We start from the raw sequence: 18,517 nt of genomic DNA on the forward strand, positions 1-18,517 counted from the left end.
GGTGATGATGAAATGAACATTATAAAGTAGATTAAGTAGAAATGGTGATTTGCTTGCATAAAATGATATATTAGTAGTCTAGTAAGTAATTAATAATAGTAATAATATAAATATATATAGTGGATTTATGATATAAGGATTAATGCAAATTGGAAGGGAAAGACTGCAGAGGTTGTGCACAAGTGATTTGTACCAACCAACACACTATGTCACTGAAGATGGTTTATGTTTATGTTTGTTTTGTTTATGTTTTAAAAAAATAAAACAGTTTTATTTAAAAAAAAATCCATTTATGTATGCATGCAACATCTTGTTACATTGATGTTGCTATATATTGATTTAAGCAGAAACATGCAATGTATAACATCAATGTAACAAGAAGTTGCCTGTCTCCCTTTTGGTAAGTTGCTTTTTTTATTTCTGTATTTTTTTTTACTATCTGTTTTTGTTTTTTATTAATCATAAAAACAAAACAGATACTAAAGAAATAAATAAACTTTTTTTTACTGTGCATGCACGAAAATCCTTTCCTCATTCTCCCCCGCCTGCCCCTTCCTTCACTGCCCTGGCCCCCGCCCCCATCCGCCGCTCCAAAGTAAAAAAAAAACTGTTTTTTTTTAAACAAAACAGTTTTTTTTTTTTACTGCACACGAGCGAAAATCTATAGAACTGGTGCAAACTGGTAGAAACCCACCCCTGCCCTAAAGGCTCCATATTTGGGGAGAATCTCTTCATGGCAGCCATTTTTGCAGGAGGGGGCTCTTTTAGGACCTTAGCCTCCCCTCTGTCTGCATTTCTGGGAGTTTTTGTCACTTTATCATCAATAAAAACCTTTTAATTTTATCCTTATTTGATACCCTCCCCTTTCCCTCCCCCATCTTTCTTTATTCAACCGCTTCTCTATGAGGCTGATTGGTGGCTGAGTTTCCAGGCAACCATTGTGTCTCCCCTCCTCTTTGATTGGCTGCTGCTGGGTTGCCATGATGATGAGGCACCTGCCTCAGAAATGACCTGAGCTTTGGAAAAGCTGGAAACTTCCCCCCCTCCCCCATCACACTTGGTTTGGCAGAAATACTGGCCTACAATTTAAAAATTTCAGATTTCAGGCAAAAGATCCTGTATCAATTGAATCCATGGTCCTGCCAATTAATGAAGCCTCTTTGGATTATTTGGCCACTTTATCTTGTGGAAAGGGAACTTCATGAGGACAGTGGTGACACCCAAGCAGGAAAAGCCCAAAGGGAACATCAGGCCAGCCATAAAACAAACTTGCATAGGAAAAGAGATTTAATAAAAGGTATTGAAAGAAGCCCCTAGACAAAAGCCAAGTGATTAAGAAAGCTAGGGAAACAAGAAAAGGAAATCCCTTACAAACAACAGGTCATGCCAAATCAGCTAAACAAACAGACAAAAGACACAAAATATATTGCAAAGGAGACAGACAGGAGATTGCCACAAGAAAACATTAGGAAACTGATAATCCAATCAAACCACCCTGCAAAGTTTGCCTTCTGCACCCCACGGAGTTTACCCTCCGGCGGAAATGAAGACAACCCCTGACAGGATTTAAAACATTAAGAAATACAAACACAAGCACTCACACACAAAAGGAGAAAAAGTATAAAAATCAGGGGTTTATTATACAATGCCAGCTAGCCCCAGGAACGCAGACATCTTGCTATCTCTCGCCTTCCTGAAAAATAAAAAGAACCAGCTTCCAAGCAGTTGCCTGTGTCCTTGCACTGGAGATCTCCCAGCAGGAAAACCGAACCCTCAGAAGAAAGGCATTTTCCAGCCTTTCAACAATCTCAAATCTCAAGACATTTTGAATTGATCTTGGAACTGATTAAAAAAAAACAGATGGAAGAGATGTCTTCCATAAAACACCTGAATGCACTGAAAAGCTTTAGTGTGTGTGTGTGTGTGTGTGTGTGTGTGTAGATAGATAGATATGTGTCTGGATAGATAGACACACACACACACACACACACACACACACACACACACACACATCCTGCAGCTCCCTAGACAGTGAAGACTCAGGGATGCCCTGCTGCCATGTTGGAAGTTAAAACCCACCCCTCTCCTAGGAAAATGAACTATTTTAGCCTATACTTAAAAGGGCAGAATATTTCCCCTAAAAGAGAAGTAGAAACTCAGAGAGGCAGAAACTCAACCCCTCCCCCCACCTTTGTGAATGGGCCATTAAGGCCTGGGCCAGTCTATTCTACATAACAAACATCTACCTCCTTCAGGCAGAGCCATTTAATTGCCCTTCATTGCACCACCTACTAAGCTGCAACCAAACTTAGCAGACAGACAACCTAAAAAGCTAGCTATGACCTCTGACAGCAACCAATCAGGATACTCTTCCTATGCCCCAGAGAAGGTATAAAACCCAGGGACCCTCAGCATTTTTCCCTTTTTCTTCGCCAAGAGCTCCAAGGGATGTGATCCTGTCCACCATTAAACCATCTTTCCAAGCAGTCACCATGTTTCCAGTGTCTTTTTTCCCCCATTTGCAACTGAACCCAGAAGGATATTTCTTCCAACTGCCATTTTCTGTCTTGGATTATTTTTTCCATTCACATAGCAGAATGCTGAAATCTTCCCCATTTGGGGACAAGAGTATCATATGGCTGTTTGGATAAGATTCATGGCTGTTTTCCATTTCATTATGTGGATCAAGTCTTCACAGAAGGTGTTAAGCCTTCTGGGTGCTGTTTTGTAGCAGGCCATGGACATGTCCAGAAAGGATGTTAGGATGGTTATGACTCAACACAGAGTCATGGAACTCTGAGGTCCCATAAGATCTGTGATGTCACCCAAAACCTCCAGAAATATCCAGAGTGTTGCAAGTGAGGGTAATCTTCATGCTCTTAACACCCAGCTCCCCTGCATACTTACTTTCAAGAAAAAGTCATAGAGGGGGAAAGTGACTGTGTTCAAACAGATTTAGAGTTTAGAGTCTGAGCTTGTTCATTTCTGGGTGTATGACAATTTCAATTATTAATTGATTTATTTTACTAATTGATGATTATGTTGGAATTTAATTTGATTAATGTTATACTCTTCATATGTTTATTTCCTTCAGTTTTAAATAACCTTAATTGTCACATTGATTCAAAGGAAGAATACAAAACACCAATAATTGCAAAGAAAAAATTAAATGTTATGACCCTAAGAAACAATTTCGCAGTCATTTCTCTACTTTTATCATTAGATGTTCCTTAGTGTTTAGATCTGGTCTCAGGATAATAATGTAGCACTTTGGAAAGAAGATGCAACCCAGCAGTCCGGCACTGGAAGCCAAGATGGAGAACACCTGAACAATCACCATGGACTTTCCTTTGGTGCTCAGGTAGGTGGGCAGGAAGGAGACCCAAACACTGCAGAAGACCAGCATGCTAAAGGTAATCAGCTTGGCTTCATTGAAGGCCCCAGGTAGATTCCTGGCCAGGAAAGCTACAGTAAAGCAAATGGCAGCTAGGAAACACATATAGCCAAGGACAACATAAAACATGGTGACAGAGCCTTCATTGCATTGCAGGATGATCTCTCCAGGCTGGGAGTGCAGGTCAGATTCAGGGAATGGAGGAGAAACTCCTAGCCAGATGGAACAGATGAAAATTTGTCCAGCAGAACCAGAAAGGATGATGGAGTTGGCCAAGCTCTTCCCCAACCATTTTCTCACTTTGTTCCCTGGTTTTGAGGCTAAGAATGCCAGCACCACTGTGATCGTTTTGGCCAACACAGATGACACAGCTATTGAGAATACAATGCTGAACACCATTTGTCGGAGAAGACAAATGGCTGTCCTTGGCTTTCCAATGAAGAAGAAGGAGGACAAGAAGCAAAGCAAGAGGGAGACCAGGAGGATGTAGGAGAGGTTGCGGTTGTTGGCTTTGACGATGGGAGTTTCTAGGTATTTAATGAATATGAATAAAATGAATCCTGTGGTTAGGAACAAGAGTAGGGCAAAGGAGATCAGAATGATGCCCAGATGTTCTTCATAGGACAGGAAGGTTATTCTTTTCTGTATACATTGGACTCTGTTCTGGGTAGGATATTGATCATCTGGGCACTTGGTGCATTTTTCAGTATCTGAGAAAACAGAAAGTAATATTTCTTTTATATCTCTTTTCACCTTTCAAGAAAGATCTTCTTTGGATGTCAGATGATATTGACCAACCATGGCAGGTGCCAATATTGAAAAAAAAAATCCAATAGGGGCAGGTTGACAATACTAACTGTGACTTTGGGATCATCCCATGAACTTTATATCATGTTTCAAGGGAATGCCCGCTCAAAATATTCTCTGTATCCCTGCTTAAAATACATCATTTCAAGGGCATTGCTGTCCAATGGTTAAATGATCCAGATATCCGGTGATAGGGTTAGCTACTTTAGTAACTGCTCATACATACTTTAATGTTATTCATAATTGTACCCATCATTCCTATTATGCATTTTAAAAATAATTTACTATTCTGGTGTTTTATATTTTGATACTCATTTTATATGCTGTTTCTGCTAATTTTATGTAATAATGCTGTATTCTGTTACATCATATGAAATAAATACAATTGTTTAGTTGGTTCTCTTTTCTCCCTGATTTCTGTAAAATTGGTTTCCTTTTAATACCAATAGTTAATAGTCCCTATTAGAACCACAACTATATCTCTTTTTTGTTGCTGTTGTAACTATTTGTATTTCATTATTTAATAAGCAAGAAAATTGGAACGATAAGAAGAGATTCAGGAACAATCCAACCAAGGAAACCATGATGGTGGCAATGCTGAATCTGGGAATGTTGAACTGGGCTATAAACAATATTTGTGTTTTATCTCTTGATCCATAATATGGAAATTTAAAGCATGAAAAATAAAAAGGCAAATTTTACCCCTAATAATGGTAAATTTAATTTACATTCCTTCTTTCACACAAAACTGTTCCATGTCTTTTATGGCGAGTTTTGTGTGTGTGTTTCTCTTGTCCCTTGAACCCAAACCCTCTCCCTCCATGGTCCCCTGAATTACTTCTTTCTGTTTATGTGGTTCCATGATCTAAATAAAGACTGATTGATTAATTTATTCATTAATTTATATACAATATGCAAGGTAAGTCACAGTAACAATCCAACCAAGGAAACCATGATGGTAGTTATGCTAAATCTGGGAATGTTCAACTGGGCTATAAACAATATTTGGGTTTTACCTCTTAAACCATAATATGGAAAATTACAGCACTAAAAATAAAACAGGCAAATTTTACCCCTAATAATGATAAATGTAATTTATGTCCCTTCTTCCACATCTTTTATGACAAGTCTTCTGTGTGTATTTTCCTCGTCCCTTGAACTCTCCCTCCAGAGTTATCTGAATTAGATCTTTCTACTTATGTGGTTACATGACCTTAATAAAGATTGACTGATTGATGAATTGATTGATTCATATATCTTTTGGCCTGTAATATAAACTGGGTTTGGGTGAGCAAATGCCATTGATCTGAAACCACTTCTCAATTTGAAAGAATGAAGATGTTCCTAAGAACAGTGAACATGGGAGGACAGCTCCAAACTGGCAAGAAAAGAAAAATTTCCTATGGCAAAAGTAACCATGCATAATCCACCATGTTCTTCTATCTCTTCCTAGCTCATCCCTCAAAAAAAAAAAAATTCTTATTCCTCCCATTATGGAAGAAATTGGGCACTTTGAAAATTGAGAACCACAAAATTGTTAACCTTAGATATCTCTTTTAAAATGCACATTGATCAAAATGCTCTGGATGTATCCAGTACCCTTTTCGCTAGTAACACCCACCTTCCTGAGTGGAGATGGTACCCTCTGGACAAGGAACACAATCATAGCAGCAAACTGGCTCACCTTCCCGAGCCTGCTTGAAAAATCCAGGATGACAAGTTTCCACACATTTGGACTGAGGCAGAGACTAAGCAGGAAAACAAGGAATGCCAAACAAAATATGTTACAACTAACCCTTAATGAAAAAATGGAGGTAGACATGAACATTAGTCAAGTAGTTGCTGGACTTCACTTAGGTAAATAAGAATTTTTTAAGTAACTCAATGTTGCAGGGGATACAACCAGTGGTGGGATTCCAAATTGCATGCAACCAGTTCGGTGGGCTCCACGTGCTTCTCGCGTGCAGCACTCAAAGATCACCCAAGCTGTTTTTTAGCTCAGCTGAGGTGCAGCAATCTGCTCTTCCATGCGAATCAGCTGAGCTAAAAAAATCAATGGAATAAAGGACTGGAAAGAGCAGGGGTGGATGGGTGGGGCCAGCCAGAGGTGCTATTTGCCAGTTCTCTGAACTGGCCAAAATTTCCGCTACCATTACACCAGAACCAGTCCAAACTTGCTGAACACCTCTGGATACAACTATTGACAGATTCTTCATTTTGTTTGTTTGTTTGTTTGTTTATTTAGTCAAGCGATTATAAGATAACAGGTATAAGTATGAAGATAGTTATGAATACATTAAATGGATACATATAAGAAAAATAAAAGAAACAATAGGGATGGTTGGCACGTTGGTGTGCTTATGCACACCCCCTACAGACCTCTTAGGAAAGGGGTGAGGTCAATAGTAGACAGTCTAAGGTTAAAGTTTTGGGGTTTGGGGAAAAAACCACAGAGTCAGGTAGAGTATTCCAGACATTGACCACTCTGTTGCTGAATTCGTATTTCCTGCAATCAAGTTTGGTGCGGTTTACCTTGATTTTGTATCTATTGTTTGCTCTTGTATTGTTATGGTTGAAGCTGAAGTATTCATTGACAGGTAGGACATTACAATGTTTAATTTTATATACTTTACTTAGATCAGACTGAAGGTGGCATAGTTCTAGGTTTTCTAGGCCTAGAATTTCAAGTCTGGTGGCATAAGGTATTCTGCAACAAGTAGAGGGGTGGAGAACTCTTCTTGTGAAATATTTCTGGACTTTGTCAACTGTGTTGATATCAGATACGTAAAAAGATTCTTCCTTTTGCTTCTAGAATATCTCATTGCAATACAGGATATTTCTAGTTAATAAATTTGGGACCAAAACAATTGAGAAAAGATTTAAGCATGAAGGGACAATTAATGGTCCTCCACATGGTTGTATTACCGTGCACTCCTCCTTTCTTCATTTACCCATGAATTTCAAGTGAGATGCTGTATTCATGTTAAAGTTTAGAATGTAATTTATTCTAAAATGTTTAGGATTTTTTTTATTTTACTAGATTTATTAAAATTGAATAAAACTGTGATGAAGAAACCTGTGACCAGTTGGATCTGGAAAGGTTTCTTCTGGAGTACATGTATCATTGCAAGGCCATCCCCATTTGAAAGTGGTCCAGAGCCACCTTCAATAAAGGAAAACTTCATTACAAATTTGGGCTGTCACCCTTAATGCATCTGTTCTTTGTTTATTTGTATGTTTATTTGCTAATTTTATATGGCCACCACGCTGGGTGAACTAAGATTAAAACTAACTGTCCAGTTTCTCAAACTAGAATGAGATGAAATGGAGGAAAGTCATGAGAATATGACCCCCCAAAAAGGTAAGTTGGGCATTTTTTGCTGTATCACTTGAATATGAACCCTGTGATAAAAAGAGATGTTTCTAAGGTCAACCTAGGTGAAAAAAATATTTTTTCTGTTGAACAACCACAATTAGCCAACACCAACACTTTTCATTAGCGTGAAAAGACAGTGCTACATTTATTATTGGTTAAATATGGAGTCTCCTTTTTCCCAGGGAGACTTAAGGTAGCTGACAATCAAGACAATAGCATTCAAGGATATTCCATATCAGGGGTCTCCAACCATGGCTACTTTAAGGCCTGTGGACTTCAACTCCCAGAATTTTGGGAGTTGAAGTCCACAAGTCTGAAAGTGGCCAAGGTTGGAGACTCCTGTTCCATATGAAATGATAAACTAAAGACCAAATCTAAGTAAAAAAAATTTCCCAAAATTGTCCCTCATTTCTTCCAATATGAGGAAGGGCTTTTCTTTGGGTCAATCCTTGTTTCAGTGCTTCAGTTTTCTGAGACAGGGAACATCAGAACAGTCATTATGATTTCTTGTGAATGGAAAGCCTTGGACCTTCTCCCTAGGAGCAGAAGGCCTGTTCTTCTATCCCCAAGGCATGAAAGACAAGTATGGAAAATTCTGACCAGTATGGTCTATTTAAGAATGTAAACTTGCCCAGCCATGACAAACTAAACCTGAATTCCAAAGCATATTTCCCAATGGTGTCAACAAGAAGCAAGTCCAGTCTTGATTACAGTTATCCTTGCCTCTTTCACTTCACTTGCCAATTGTACTGAAGTATCCCAAGCCATTTACAAAAACTATAAGGGTTTGGGGGACGTGGTGGTTCAGTGGCTAAGACGCTGAGCTTGTTGAGCTTGTTCAGAAGGTCGACAGTTCAGCGGTTTGAATCCCTAGCCCTGCGTATCAGAATGAGGTCCCATTACTTGTCCCAGCTTCTGCCAATCTAGCAGTACGATAGCATGTAAAAATGCAAGTAGGAAAATAGGGACCACTTTGGTGGGAAGGTAACAGCATTCCGTGCGCCTTCAGCATTTAGTCATCGCTGGTCACATAACCACGGAGACGTCTTTGGACAGCGCTGGCTCTTCGGCTTTGTAATGGAGATGAGCACCGCCTCCTAGAGCCAGAAACAACTAGCACGTATGTGCGAGGGGAAACTTTACCTTTATAAGGGTTCTATTTCCCACATTCAATCCTCACTGTATTAGTGAATAGGCTTAACCACTTGAAAAGTATTGCAAGGCTTTGGAAAACAGAGAAAAGATACCAATGTTTCACCCACCTTATTGAGCAACTTTAGCTGTAAAAGAGCATCTTGATCGATAGTAAGTCTCTGTCTTTCAAAACTCCCCAGTTGCTCTCTAATGGGATCCTTCCTGGAGAGAACTATCAAGCTTATGATGTTCAGATCTGCTGCCACATCACCATTTTGGTCCAAGTACAGTTTCATGTGGGAAAGATTGCAAAACTCATTCTTCTTCAGAAATGGATGGAACTAGAACAGAAATATCCAGGAATGATAAAAGCAAAAACCTTGGTTTTTCTATCCCACATTGGTTTTTTTTTTTTTTTTTTTCAGATTTGAGTTTTTCTGCTACTTTCTGTCAGACTTGCAAATATCCTGAGTTTGGAGAACAAGTGTTATCACTGTCCTCAAAAGGGAAAAAGAAAGGTCCAGCAAAATTTGTCAATCATATAAATACGGATAAAATAAATAATTGATGAAATTGGGAAAGTACAGGGAGCATTCTAGACTGGATCACAAATAAATTGAGCAAACAAACAAATGCAAAGTTTATTCATAAAGCCCTTGAAAGCAACAGGGTAATTATCATAAAGCATGGATTTGTCAGGAAGAAAGTTGCCTGGCTAATGTTGTCCCGGGTAAATCAGATACAAAACATAGCCAGATGAGCTCATTCTACTTTATTGTGATGTTGCATTAACAGAATTTAACAATTCTGAAAGTGTAAACAGGATGTACCAACTACCAACATTTTTTCAGCCTGAAAATTTAGGAGAATTCTTTATCATTCTTTCTCTCATACTACACAGCTATGGGTTTCCCTCTCTTATTTGAACCCCAGGCAGAAGCTCTTCTCATTGTCTGAAAAGTCATTTTCACGTATTATTACACTTCCTAAATAATTATGAAATTCTGGTGATATAACTAGATTTTAGTAAAGCAATTGTTTGATATGATTAATAATCTAGTTATGTGACAGCTGGGTGGTATGTGGATAAAAATTGTCTTTGTACTCAATAATTGTTCAATGTTCCTCATAAAACTTGCTAGTTTTAAATAGCAATTAGTCATTGATCATCTAGTCTATATTTTCTGTGATAGAGAAAAGTACAGTTGACAATTCATGATTTTGGGTAAAATCTTTATATCAACTCATAGAAAAAAGTAGTTTGAACTTACTAAAAGATACTAAGCTTCAAGAAAAATATTTATGATTTTCTTATATAGATAAATGCACAAATGAAAGCCACAAGAAAAATATCTGATTTTTAGCAACTAGGACTTAACAAAGTAAGGCAGCTTTAATATAGACATTTGTGTGTGTGTGTGTGTGTGTGTGTGTGTGTGTGTGTGTACAGTTCACTGATTATAATAAATTAGTAGCATTTTAATGGTTGGATAATAATCATGTTATCGGCCACATGACTATGGAAACGTCTTTGAATAGTGCTGGCTCTTTGGCTTTGTAATGGAGATGAGCACGTATGTGCAAGAGGAACCTTTACCTTTACCTAATAATCATATAAATAATTGGTTATTGATGTCATTAATGATGTGCTTCAGAACAGAAGCAAACCCCCCTAGAAAGCAAGTCAAATAATGAGGTAAGGAGGGATGGGAAGGAAGACAAACTCAAACATCAAATAGGAGACAAAGGAAGCATCCTCAGAATCAGACATAAAGATCTCAAATGTCTAGATGCAAATGCACAAAGTTTGGGGAACAAACAGGATGAATTTGAATTATTAATACATGATTAATACAATATGATATAGTTGGAATTACAGAAACTTGATGGGATGAAACTCTTGACTGGAACATAGTGATAGAAGGATACAAACTCTTAAAAAAAAACCCAACCCTGATCCCATAAAAGAGGAGATGGAGTTGCACTGTATGTAAAGGACCACAATACTGCTACAGAAATGAACAAAACCAAAGAAAAAAACTTCCTATGGGTCAATATAATAGAAAAAAAGAATGACATTGCCGTAGGCATATACTACAGGCCACCCAATCAAGCAGAAAAAAATAGATGTCCTTTTTGCCAACCAACTAACAAACATATGCAGGAAACACACAACAATAGTAATGGGGGACTTCAATTATCCTGATATCAATTGGAAAACTAATTCTGCATCAAGTGAAAAATCAAATAAGTTCCTAATCAAACTAGCTGAAAACTTTGTTGTCCAAAAGGTAGAGGGTGAAACTAGAGGGACAGCCACACTGGACTTAATTCTTGCAAACATAGAAGAAGTGATAGAGAGAGTTGAAACTGCAGGAACCTTGGGTAAAAGTGACCATGTGATACTAGAATTCAACATAACACAAACACAAGCAATATTACATAATGATACCAGAGTCCCAGATTTTAAAACAGCTGATTTTAATAAACTCAGAGAGAACTTGGGAAAGATTCCTTAGGATGAAAACCCTAAAGAGGAAAACAACTCAAGAAGCTTGGGAAACTCTGGAAAATATGATCATAAAAGCCCAGTCCAGCACAATACTGAAAAAGAAAAATAAGAAATCCAAGAAGAAACCAGCATCGCTGCACAAAGATCTCTCTGACAAATTGAAAGACAAAAAGGACAGATACAAAAAAATGGAAAAGAGTGACAAGAGTAAAGAGTAAGGTAGAATATCAGCAGATAGCTGGAATCTGCAAAGACGAAGTCTGGAAAGCAAAGGCTCAGAATGAACAAAGACCAGAGAAATTCAGTTTCCCCTTCACTGATTGTTTTAATGCAAAGACCCAGCAGCCATCACTTAGAGAAGCTTTAACTGCAGACAGGAGGGGTTATGCTAGATAGTTTCGTGGTCTCTGTGATGACCCAGGGCGTGGCACAAAGGCAACACAGTCAAATAATAAATAGGAGTCCCTTTATTATCTCCAACTTTGCCCCCAATGTCCAGGTTACCTTCTGGCTGGAGAAAAACTCTCCCAGGAACAGCCTTTGACTGCAGAAAATTAAGTCCAAAACATGGTCAACACAAACGGTAACTTAAAGTCCAAACAAGCCAAACTGAAGTAATTCGTTTGGCAGGGCAGGAGCAAGAATGTCAGACTTGAAGGCACGGCAAAACTCACACGGTTGGGAAGCCGCCAAGAACAGAGATAAGCCACGACAACACAAGATAAAGTTTGCTCCAAGCAGCCTGCAACATGCAGCCTGCCTTTCTTATCAACTGTCTTCCCAGCTATGGCTAATGAAGGGAATCAGGGCCCTTTCCTCCCCTGTAAGCCACACAACCAACGTTGCTCCCTTCTCCGTTCCTCCTTGCGTGCCCTAGGATGAAGAGGGGGTGGGCCTGGGTCTTCCTCTGAACTCCCTCTCCCTTGTTCTACCTCTTCCCTGCTCTGCCCAGCCGGACTTTGCCCTTCCCCAGCCTCCTCCACAGCCAATGGAGCCACACTCCCACTCCCTGTCAGATGTTCGTCTTCCTCCTCAGATTCAGACTCCAACAGGGGCATGACAGTCTCCTTCAAACTTATGAACATACAATTCTAAAATGCTAATAACAAATTCATAAAGATAGGTTTTTTAAAAAATGCATAGGTATTTTATAAAATTAACACTGTTTTCCATCAAAATATACATGTCATGGTACCCGCTCTTTAAAACATTATCCACAAGTGATTAGATGGACCAAACTTGTTGGCCTTTTCTCCTTTGTATTCCATATCCAAAGAAAGTAAGTTTGATGGATTTTTGTCAGGACCAGTGGTGGGATTCAAGTAATTTAACAACTGGTTCTCTGCCCTAATTATTTCTTTCAACAGCCAGTTTGCCAAACTGTTCAGAAAGTTAACAACTGGTTCTCCTGAAGTGGCGCAAACTGGCTGAATCCCACCACTGGTCAGGACCCCATACCTGCCATGGCTGCAGCCTTTGAGTCCCCAGTCTCTCTTCTCTCTCTTTCTTTCTCCTCTTGGATATGGAGGAATATGCAGCATTCAAGGTATGGGCCAGAGTATTAATTAAAGTATAAATATGGTGGTTATATCGGTACCAGATCCAATTTCTTTCCACTTTGGTCTTCAGTGGAGATTTCTGAGTGCATCTTCTCCGGTCTTTGACAGAAATGATGTCTTCTGAAAAAGAACAGAGAAAAGATTGATCTCCAAACTGTGGTTGCACAAAGAGATCTGGTTCGAAGGAACTGTTATTTGGCCTTTTTTTCAACTGAAAACCATATGTCCAAACACTATGGACATATTTGAGAAATGTGTGTCTTCTTATTTGCAATTCCCCAAAGCCTGCATTTATCCAGACTTTCCCTTCAATGGGTTCTGGCAAACTTGTAAGTGTTGAATGGAAAAGAAGAAGTCTGTCCGAAATGGAAAAATATTCTATGAAGTGAACAAAGATGTTGACTTGTCTCCACTTAGAAATGGCTTCCCTGAAGGATTCTGTTTTTCCAGTAGTTGAGAATTGTTGTGATATAACAATACAAATTCCATTCCTGACAAGCATAGGAGTAAAAGTCCTCATGAAATTTTCTCCCTTCACTGTGTCTGAAGCAAAGAGACCAATCAAGGTCCATCTGAAATGGAGAAGGAGTTGGACAATTCCTGGGTACTGGATCCCTTCTTTGGGTAGCATCCGGTAAAAAAATAGGAATTGACTTTTATCACTCAGAGCCTCTGAAACAACTCGATAACTGATCTGAAAAAGCAACGAAGAATGCCATATTTAAGGTCCGTTATTAACTTTTAAATAAATCCAACTTTTTTTATCATGAACATATTAGGATATTGTATTCTTGATTAGCTAGTATTACAGACAGAATATTAGCAAGACCAGATTTAAAAAATACAATAAAAGAAACAAGTAATAAAAAATCAGAATAAAGAATGCAAATCATATTTCCTTATCACAGACCCACATTTGCAGATTCGACTGAATTGTTTTGTTCAAATAAAGAGCCATATTTTATGTTAAGTTTTAAATTCTGTCCACAGAAGTTATATGTTGTTTCAATTTAAGGATTTTGATTTCGAAACAGACCTTCATAAGTGTGCAGCAGAAGCCCCCAAAGCAATGGGGATGGTGCCATGAGATGATAGGGCTGCTTTGTTGCTTTCCCCATCCTCAGTGTCCATCCCATCACTAGACAATATACCTACACTGGCCATGGAGGAAAGCAACTCTTGAATTCCATAGAGTGGATATGGTTGAATTTATTGCATCCTACCAATTCACTCTTTTTACCATAGATAACAGATAATCAGAGTTGGAAGGGACCTTCTAGGTCATCTAGTCCAACCACCCACCCAAGCAGGAGACCTACACCATTTCTGACAATGGCAGTCCAATCTCTTCTTGAAAGTCTCAAGTGATGGCTCTCCCACAACTTCCGAGGGCAACTTCTGTTCCATTGGTTGGTTGTTCTCACTATCAGAAAGTTTCTCCTTATTTCCAGGTTGAATCTCTCCTTGTTCAGTTTCCATCCATTATTCCTTGTCTGGCCTACAGGTGTTTTAGATTAGAAAATAGCTTGACTCCTTCCTCTCTGTAGCAGCCCCTCAAATGTTGGAACACTGCTATCCTGTCTCCCTTGGTCCTTCCCTTCACTAGACTAACCATGTCTAGTTCCTGTAACCATTCTTCATATGTTTTAGTCTCCAGTCCCCTAATCATCCTGGTTGCTCTTCTCTCCACTCTTTCTAGAGTCTCAACATCTTTTTTATAGTGTGGTGACCAAAACTGGATGCAGTATTCTAGGTGTGGTCTTACTAAGGCTTTAGAGAATGGTATTAGTACCTCACTTGATCTTGATTGGATCCCTCCGTTAATGCAACTTAGGATTGCATTGGCTTTTTTGGCCGCTGCTGCACACTGCTGGCTCATATTTAGCTGGTTGTCCACTAAGACTCCAAGATCCCTCTCACAGTTACTGCTATTAAGCGTGGTTTCAGTCTATATGGGTACTTTTGGTTTTTCTTGCCTAAGTGTAGGACTTCACTTTTCTCTACATTGAATTTCATTTTGTTAGATGTGGCCCAGTGTTCTGGCCTACTAGATAGAGCACACACAAACCTGTGGGACTTTGTAAGGGTCTGCTAATGTTGACATCTGGATGGAGATGTCCCTGTCAGCTCCATCAATAAGAGCCAAAAGATTGTCCTTCCTTCCACAGCTATAGTTGGGAACATTGGCTTCTCCAGTGGAGAGCATGTACAGCAAGGAATCTGAAGTGCCAATAGTGCTCAAATAGTTGTCATGGATGTTGTAGCCAAGTGTGAGATTTTGCAGGAGCTGAGAATTCTTATTGACCACTTGAATAGCGAAAATAAAGCGTAGGATTTTAGACTGATCAGAAGATATTCTACTGTAAAAAAAACATTCATTTTTATCATTACCATTACCATCATCATGAATAGCAAAATATATTTTATATTTTTGATATATAATTGTTTGACTAATCAAAATGAAGCATAGTATTTTTCAGTGAGCAGTAGATAAACCCTTCTAAAAATGAACAAACTGCTGTAAATATGATCACGTTATTATCATCATCAAGAGAACCAACAACAAACTCAAAAAATTAGAATATCGTGCAAAAGTTCATTTATTTCAGTAATGCAACTTAAAAGGTGAAACTCATATATGAAATAGACTCATTACATGCAAAGCAAGAAATTCAAGCTGTGATTTGTCATAATTGTGATGAATATGGCAAGCTCATGAAAACCCCAAATCCACAATCTTAGAAAATTAGAATATTACATGCAATCAATAAAACAAGGATTGTACATAGAACAATATCAGACCTCTGAAAAGTATAAGCATGCATATGTAATCAGTACTTGGTTTGGGCCCCTTTTGCAGCAATTACTGTCTCAATGGGGCATGGCATGGAAGCTATCAGCCTGTGGCACTGCTGAGGTGTTATGGAAGACCAGGATGTTACAATAGCAGCCTTCAGCTCTTCTGCATTGTTCGGTCTCTTGTCTCTCACCTTTCTCTTGGCAGTGCCCCATAGATTCTCTATGGGGTTCAGGTCAGGCAAGTTTGCTGGCCAATCAAGCACAGTAATTCCACGGTCATTGAACCAGGTTTTGGTGCTTTTGGCAGTGTGGGCAGGTGCCAAGTCCCGCTGGAAAATGAAGTCAGCATTCTCATAAAGCTCATCTGCGGAAGGAAGCATGAAGTGCTCCAAAATCTCCTGGTAGATGGCTACGTTGAACCTGGACTTAATGAAGCACAGTGGACCAACACCAGCAGATGACATGGCTCCCCAAATCAACACAGACTGTGGAAACTTTACACTGGACTTCAAGCATCTTGCAGTGTGTGCCTCTCCATTCTTCCTCCAGACTCTGGGTCCTTGGTTTCCAAATGAGATGCAAAAGTTGCTCTCATCAGAAAAGAGGACTTTGGACCACTGAGCAACAGACCAGTTCTTTTTTTCTTTAGCCCAGGTAAGATACTTCTGATGTTGTTTGTTGTTCAGGAGTGGCTTGACAAGAGGAATACAACATCTGAAGCCCATGTCCAGGATCCATCTGTGTGTGGTGGCTCTTGATGCACTGACTCCAGCCTCAGTCCACTCCTTGTGAAAGTCCCCAACACTTTTGAAGGACCTTTTCCTGACAATCCTCTCCAGGCTGTGGTCATCCCTGCTGCTTGTGCACCTTTTTCTTCCACACTTTTCCCTTCCACATAACTTTCTATTAATGTGCTTTGATACAGCACTTTGGGAACATCCAACTTCTTTTGCAATTACCTTTTGAGGCTTTCCCTCCTTATGGAGGGTGTCAATGATGGTTTTCTGAACAACTGTCAGGTCAGCAGTCTTTCCCATGATTGTGATTCCTACTGAACTAGACTGAGAGACCATTTAAAGGCTCAGGAACCCTTTGCGGGTGTTATGGCTTAATTAGCTGATTAGAGTGGGACACTTTGAGCCTGGAATATTGAACCTTTTCACAATATTCTAATTTTCTGAGATTGTGGATTTGGGGTTTTCATGAGCTGTAAGCCATAATCATCACAATTATAACAAATCATGGCTTTAACTATCTTGCTTTGCATGTAATGAGTCTATCTCATATATTAGTTTCACCTTTTAAGTTGCATTACTAAAATAAATGAACTTTTGCACGATATTCTTAATTTTTCGAGTTTCACCTGTACTACTTTTCAGTCTAATCCACTTTGTCTTTTGAAGCGTGCACTTTTGCATGTGCGGTAAATGAACTCCTGTAAAAATGGTCATGTTATTATCATCATCAAAAGAACCGACAACATATTGTTTTCAATCTAATCCACTTTGTCTTTTGAAGCCTACAGAGTCTTAAACCAATATTGATTCCAAACCCAGAGACAAAAAATACTCACCCATCTCCATTCAATTTTAATGAATGTTGGGAAGGTGGAATTGATACAGTCCTCCACATGGATTAAGAATCGCAAATACACTATTCTTTGTGGCAGTGCTAATTTTCATCTGCCCAGTAACTAGGGTTCAAAATAATTGAATAATTAAAGTAGAACCACCCTAAAAGGAAGAGGATGTTTCAAAAGTGACCCAGAAACCAATTATAAAAATAAATCATCCTGTATTTCTATAAAGATCTGGAATTAAATATCAATGAGTAGTTATATTTGAAATGAGCTGGGCAGGGGAAAACTACAATAATCACTAATTTAAACAAAAGTCAGTATTCAAGCTATGACTTCAAGATTGAACAGGGAGAGGAAAATAATGTGGACTTGTTTCATACTCATTTTCTGCTCCATCATTGGGTTTCTATCTCTTCCTCAAAATAAGACAAAGAAAGCATGGAAATCAAAAAGATTCAGGAAATTAGACAGGAGAGGTGCTGCCATATCAATCTGGAATAAGTGGAATAAGAAGGGGAAAAATGAGCTGTTAGAATTATAAATGGAGGGAATGCAACTCCATTATGCTGAATAACTTACGAGTGAGACTGACTAGAAGGAGCTGCATTGAAAGGGAACATTATATGAGATATTTTTGTTGCAGTGATGACTATACTAATGAGATGGTCTCCTGGTCTGTAATAGCTCCATGGTTTTTCTCCATCCTGGTGTTTCAAAGTCAGTGGACATTTCATTCTAAGCTTCCCAGAGATTGGCTGGGACAACAGTAGCATCAGAAGCAGAAGTAAGAGGTTCATAATTCATGGGGCTGAATCAATTCCCTTCCTGCTTCAAAACAAGAGTTGAAGAATTAAAAGCCTTCTCACAACAGCCAGTGGTTTTCCAGAGTGAAACAGAGACCAACCAAGCTTCACCTGGAAAGGAGAGAAAAGTACATTTATCAACACAGTCCCTGCCTGTCCTAAAATTCAAATAAGACAGAGTGTGACCTCAAGCATTTATCCTTTTCTGATGCAAGATCCCCTCCACAGTGCTTCAGTCTGATGTTTATATCAAAGGCAGTCACTAGACAAGTAGAAGGAGACATCTCAAAGGGCAGGATAGTGATAATTACAATGAGAAGCATTTTTTTCTCTGGGGATCCTGAACTTTTTCTTTGCTTCCATTTGCAGAAAGGAAGCTGATGTACAGCATGTTAGTGAAAAGCTACAGATATACTACCCCTGAGAGCAGTGTTCTTTAGTGGTTGTGGTCTGTCAGGACCTGTCCAAAAAATGATGTTGGAGGGAAATGCAGCATTTCAACACCTATGTTGTTGACTTCTGCTATCCTTCAACATGGAATCTTTTCTCCAAAT

The 18,517-nt window shown here is 39.0% G+C and overlaps 1 protein-coding gene across 1 annotated transcript; it reads right to left on the minus strand.

Annotated features, from left to right (window-relative positions):
- Positions 1–3,194: 3,194 nt before the first annotated feature.
- On the minus strand, positions 3,195–18,010 carry LOC113430374 (vomeronasal type-2 receptor 26-like). The gene is made up of 6 exons (XM_087954165.1): positions 17,740–18,010; positions 14,851–15,142; positions 12,682–13,476; positions 8,840–9,052; positions 5,823–5,949; positions 3,195–4,104 (listed from the first exon to the last, which is right to left on the minus strand). Exons 1-6 carry the CDS (start codon positions 17,955–17,957, stop codon positions 3,200–3,202), a joined length of 2,550 nt encoding a protein of 849 aa, XP_087810291.1. The 5' UTR covers positions 17,958–18,010; the 3' UTR covers positions 3,195–3,199.
- Positions 18,011–18,517: the final 507 nt, after the last annotated feature.

The sequence above is a fragment of the Notechis scutatus genome, chromosome 2 (genome assembly GCF_049901735.1).
Source record: "Notechis scutatus isolate UNSWTSFEM ecotype Mainland chromosome 2, rNotScu1.2, whole genome shotgun sequence".
In the NCBI taxonomy this organism is placed as follows: Eukaryota; Metazoa; Chordata; class Lepidosauria; order Squamata; family Elapidae; genus Notechis; species Notechis scutatus.